Source organism: Pollicipes pollicipes, unplaced genomic scaffold, assembly GCF_011947565.3.
Source record: "Pollicipes pollicipes isolate AB1234 unplaced genomic scaffold, Ppol_2.1 Scaffold_7261;HRSCAF=8764_pilon_pilon_pilon, whole genome shotgun sequence".
In the NCBI taxonomy this organism is placed as follows: Eukaryota; Metazoa; Arthropoda; class Thecostraca; order Pollicipedomorpha; family Pollicipedidae; genus Pollicipes; species Pollicipes pollicipes.
The window spans coordinates 882,555-887,913 of record NW_023597054.1 but is presented as its reverse complement, the minus strand read 5'-3'; the positions used below and the strand labels follow the sequence as shown (position 1 = coordinate 887,913).

Sequence of the window (5,359 nt, the reverse complement as noted above, 5' to 3'; positions counted from 1 at the left end):
GTCATCCGTTGCGCGGCGAAGACAGGCAAAACGATCGAAACATTGGCAGGGCATGCACCGCAATCTACGATAGGTTTTGTCTGATTAGATTTGCTGGCCACAGTAAAAAAATGATCGCCAAGCTTTAGATGAAATATGTAAGCATCAATTATCTCAAAGTTTTTCGAATTTTTCGGGAAAATATTTTTGGCTGAAATCCTTGGTGTCCTACGAACCACGATGTTAGAAAGCCAACTGTGCACGACAGTGCAATTCACAAGTGTATTTGTTTAATGTGTTTTCTGTCGTGTCGTGGATTCGGCCTTGCAGATGTCGGCTGCAGGTGGCGCGCTGGTGAGCCCGAGTTTCAGATCTGAGCCCAGAGATGACGCAGCTGTCTGTGTTTGGTCTCAGCGGCGCGGGCGCCGATGCCCGGGGAGCTTGAGTGGGAGTCTCGCGGGGCTCGCGGGAGCGGGAGCGCGCGGGGCGTGGCCGAGATCACGACAGAATACCTGGCGACGAGAAAAGGTTCCACGCATCGTCCCGTGTCGGCAAGGAAGCAAGGCGGCGGCGGCCGATGTCCGGAGTTGGCTGCGTCTCGGCACAGGAGGGAGGTCAAGTTGGACTCCTGGCCCTGGGAGGCAGTGACTGGAGGACCTGCAGTGACGGGACTGGCTGGTGTGCGAGGCGCGGACGGTGAGCCGGCGGGGCGGCGCCCGGGACAGTGCCGAGTGAGGGGCTGAGACTGAGGCGGGCCGTGACTTGGGCGGCCATGATCGCTGCTGTGGCCAGTAAACGCTTTGGCGGTGCAGTGGGTGTGTGGTTTTTTCCGCGTGGTTTCGTGCGCTGGCCGGCCGGCGGACTCGCTGGGGACTCGACGTCGAACGGCGGCCAGGGGCGGACGAGCCACGTGGGGCCAGGGAAAGGCGGCCATCCTGGGTCGGCGGGTGCGGGGCTGTTGCGCGTGCGCTCCACCAGGTGGCGCGCGGATTGCCGGCTCGGCCAATCGGATCGCTGGGCGGGGCGCTGCACCAGGAGACGCACGGGTCGTCAGACCGACCAATGACAGCGCCGGGCGGCGAGCTGGCAGCCGCGGCCAGCTGATCAGACCAGCTGAGTGAGCGCGGCGAGCGGCGCACTCGGCGCAGAACGTAAACAATCACTGAGTGGGCGATTGGGCCAGAATGGCGGGGCTGAGTCTGCCCTCCCTGGTGCGGTTCCAGGCCGGCAGTGACTGACAGCTGAGTAAGGGATGTCGGAGTGTACCTCTCGGCGCTCGGGATTTCGGAGGAGAGAAGGAAGACAGCGGTGCTTTTACATCTGCTGGGCCCTGAATCCCAAGCTGTGTACGAGACGCTGCCGGCACGGTATGGTGTGCCAGGGGCGTTTGATACCTGTGTGGCGAAACTCAAGGCGCGCCTGACTCCGGGGCGGAGCGTTATTGCCGACCGCCTCGCCTTCCAGCGGCTGCGGATGGGGTCGAAGGAGGGCCTCGATCAGTTCCTGGGCCGGCTGAGGCAGGCGGCGGCCCGGTGCCAGTTCGGCCAGTTGGACGACGTGCTCCGTGATCAGCTGATCGCTGGCTGTGCTCCTCGGCTGCAGGAGCGGATCCTGCGGCGGGCGGCGGGGCCTGATGCTGAAGGCCTGACGCTCCAGCATGTCATCACCATAGCGCACGCCGCGGGGCGCACGGACCGCTTCATCAGCGAGGTGAGGAGGGGGAGCAGTCAGCAGCTGAAGTTCGGGGCCAAGTTCACGCGGTGGAACGGCGGCGGCCGGGCCCTGGGAGACAGAGCCAGGGGGGGGGGGGAGGGTGGTCAGTGCTGCTCCAAGTGTAATCAGGCTGGGCACTGGCAGCGGGACTGCCCTGACCCTCAGAAGGAGCGGGGCACCCCCAAGGGCTCGGAGAGGGCCAAGGGTCCTCGATGCTACCGGTGCGGGCAGCGGGGACACCTCAAGCGCGACTGCCGGCAGCGGCCGGAGGCGGTGAGGGTGGTGGGCGAGCGGAGTGAGGTTGCCTACCCCGAGATGCTCCACATCCAGACAGCCGGGCAGAGGGATACTGCGCCACCGACGGCGGGTCTGCTGGTAAATGGCAAGCAGATGGATGGTGGCTGCAGATGCAGGGTGGAGAGGCCCAGGTGGAGGTGCAGCTTCGGGGTCTGGTGGCTGAAGTGACCTTGCTGGTCGCTAACCTCCCGAAGGCGACCAACATCCTGGGCAGGGAGTGGATGAGGTGCTTGAACCTGTCCCCCGGGCTGGTGGGGGAAGTGGCGTCGAGTGCAGTAGCCGCAAGCCCTCGGACGCCGCTGGAGCAAGTGCTGGCTGAGCACCAGGAGGAGACAGAGGAGATGCAGGACAGAGGAGATGCGGGTGGCCGACACGCTGTCCAGGATGCCGGTGGACGGTTCGGAGGACGCCCGAGAAGATGCACAAGAAGAGGATGAGCCACGTAGCGGCTGTGTGCTTTTCATGGAGGACAGCGGACCGGCGCTGACAGCGCGGGACACCGCGGCTGGCACGCGCCGGGACCCGGTACTGGCGAGGGTTCTGGCGGCCGTCAGATCCGGCTGGGAGGCAGTGGTCGACCCCGGGCTTGTCCCGTACAAGACGAAGGAGGAGAAGCTGTCGACGGAGGCCGGCTGCGTCCTGTGGGGCGGCCGCGCGATCGTGTCGCGATCACTCCGCTCCCAGGTCAAGACGGAATTGCACGAGGGTCACATCGGCTGTGCGCGGATGAAGCATCTGGCTAGGCGCTTCGTCTGGTGGCCGGGCCTGGACATGGAGCTGGAAGCCCTGGCCAGAGGCTGTGCGGCGTGCGCGGCTGAGCGAGCTGAGCCGCCTCACTCAGTCCGTCACCCCTGGGAGCCAGCTGGCGGACCCTGGCAACGGGTGCATGTGGGCTTCGCCGGACCGATCTACGGCAGCAGCTACCTGGTGCTGGTGGACAGTTACACCAAGTGGCTGGAGGTGGTGGCAATGAAGTCGACTGTAGCTGGGCGGACGGTGGCTGTTCTACGGGACGTCTTCGCACGACTGGGCCTGCCGCTGCAGGTGGTAAGCGACAACGGCCCACAGTTCGTCAGCGAGGAGTTCAGCACCTTCTTGGAAGCCAACGGCATCCGGCACACCAGAGTCGCGCCGTACCATCCAGCCTCAAACGAGTTGGCGGAGTGAGCGGTCGGCACGTTCCAGAACGGCCTGAATACGGCGATGGAGGCGGGCAGCGCTGCTGAGCGAGCGCTGGCGATGTTCCTGCTGGCGTACCGCTCGTCGCCTCACGCCGTGACCGGGCGCACTCCAGCGGAGATGATGTACTGCAGAAGCCTGCGGACCCGTCTCAATCTGCTTATCCCGAGTGCTGATGCCACTCTGCACGCGGCGCGGGAGCAGCAACAGCAGTCTGCAGGAGAACGAGTCCGCGAGTTCCGGATCGGCGGTTCGGTGTGGACGCGCGCCTACAGTGGAAGACAGAGGTGGATCCGGGGTCGCGTGGTCGCGCCGCCCGGATCTTTCTTGTACGAGGTCGACGTGGGACATGCAGTCTGGTCACGTCACGTCGATCAACTCTGGGCGGCGGGTGCCGATGACGACGCCGACGGGGAAGCGGATGCCGTCGCGCCGGAACAGCAAGTGAGCCCCCGCGGACGCGACTCTGGGCGCGCGCTGGCCGCTGCGACCGACGCTCCGTCGGAGCGAGCCGAACGCGCCGGCCCAGGCCGCCTTGGCGGTGTCGGGCTGGATAACGCAGCGCAGCTGGAAACGACCGCATCTCGGGGACGGAGCGGCGGAGCTGGCGGGCGGCGGAGCGCGTGCCGGCGAGGCTTCGGTTGGCGGCGCGGCGGAGCTGGCCGGTGACGAGGGTGACGCGACGCGTGGTGGCCGTCCGAAGCGACTGGGATGCGGGTGCGAAAGGGGCCAGCGTCGCCAAGTGCCTGCGACGCGGCGCTGGATTGGAGAAATGTGAGTGTGATGGTAAGACAATCATTTGTCAATATGACGTGGAATCCGTGTAAATAGTTTGTGTCTGCCAGGTGATCATGTTAGGGGAGCGTGGTGTTGTGTAGTGTTTACGGCCCTGCAGATGTCCGCTGCGGGTGGAACGCTGCTGAACGCGAGATGCACATCTGAGCCCAGAGGTGGCGCTGCTGTCGGGGTGGGTTCTCAGCGGCACGGGCGCCGACGCGCTGGGAGTTGGGGGAGTGAGGGTCTCGCGAGGCGCGCGGAAGCGCCGGGCGGACGAAGCGTGGCCAAAACAAAACAAAACAATCATGACATAACAATCAATCAATCAATCAATCAAACAAACAATTAATCAATCAATCAATCAAATCAAACAATCAATCATGACATGATCATGACGAAATACTCCGGATTGGATGGTGGCCTCGGGTGACGTGTTGACCGCCCGTGGCCACGACCGCTCGTCTGTTGACGCGCCTCCGATTCTCCGGCTCGGTCAATGGCGGGCGGTGTCCACGGGCGTTCCAGCCGCCGGCCACCTCCGTTATTCCGTCCTCGTCCGCCGGCCACTTCCTCTATTCCGCCTCCTTCCGCCGGCACCGATGTCACTTGCGGTCTGGTGTTCGCTCACCACGCCCCCGGGGCTCGCCGCCGCCCCCCCCCCCCCACCCCGCCCCCCCCCCTTCAGCGCCAGTGCGCTCCTCCCTCCCTCCGCTGACCGTATCTGACCGGCAGGGCTGGCATTCTCGAGCCTGAACCGGTCGGGCAGCAGCGGCGGCCTGCTGCCGGCGTTCGACACCACGATGGCCAACATGTGCGTGCGCCTGGTGACGGCGCTGTCCGTGGCCGACTCGCTGTAGTTCCAGGCCACGGCCGTCATCAGTCGCAGGTGGGTGTCACGCGCTGTGCTGGCAGAGGCTTCCTCACGAACGGGGTGGGGGGGGGGGGGGGCGACATCGCTGATCGCCGAGTCCCGTGACTGATCGTTGCTCAGGTCATCAATCAGGGAGGCTTGATGGGGTTTGATGACTCTGGTATCGGCCGGGGTCACCAATCAGTTGAGGTCACTCGGAAGGGCTAGATTGTGCCTTGGTGTTGCGGTTCTATGACTTAACGGGCTGTGTAGGGCCTGTCTTGTCCGGAGGTCAGGAGTAAACATGTCGTTTGATCGCAGGCATGGAGCCGGGCCTCTTAAATCACTAAGTAACGGTAACCTGTTGGAATACTAACCTATTGGCATATTGAGATGGTAAGGGTCACACATGCCGGGTCACAAGACTTGGGATCAGGTCTTGGGATCCTGGTGCGCTTCCGACCAGAAGATATCCACGCGCACGACCAGTCAGATGTTGCCAAGTCCTTTGCCGCCGTCCCACCACCGACCAGAAGATATCCACGCGCACGACCAGTCAGATGT

The 5,359-nt window shown here is 64.1% G+C and overlaps 1 protein-coding gene across 1 annotated transcript; it reads left to right on the top strand.

Annotated features, from left to right (window-relative positions):
• Positions 1 to 2,346: 2,346 nt before the first annotated feature.
• On the top strand, positions 2,347 to 3,156 carry LOC119112331 (uncharacterized protein K02A2.6-like). The gene has a single exon (XM_037236460.1). It carries the CDS (start codon positions 2,347 to 2,349, stop codon positions 3,154 to 3,156), a length of 810 nt encoding a protein of 269 aa, XP_037092355.1.
• Positions 3,157 to 5,359: the final 2,203 nt, after the last annotated feature.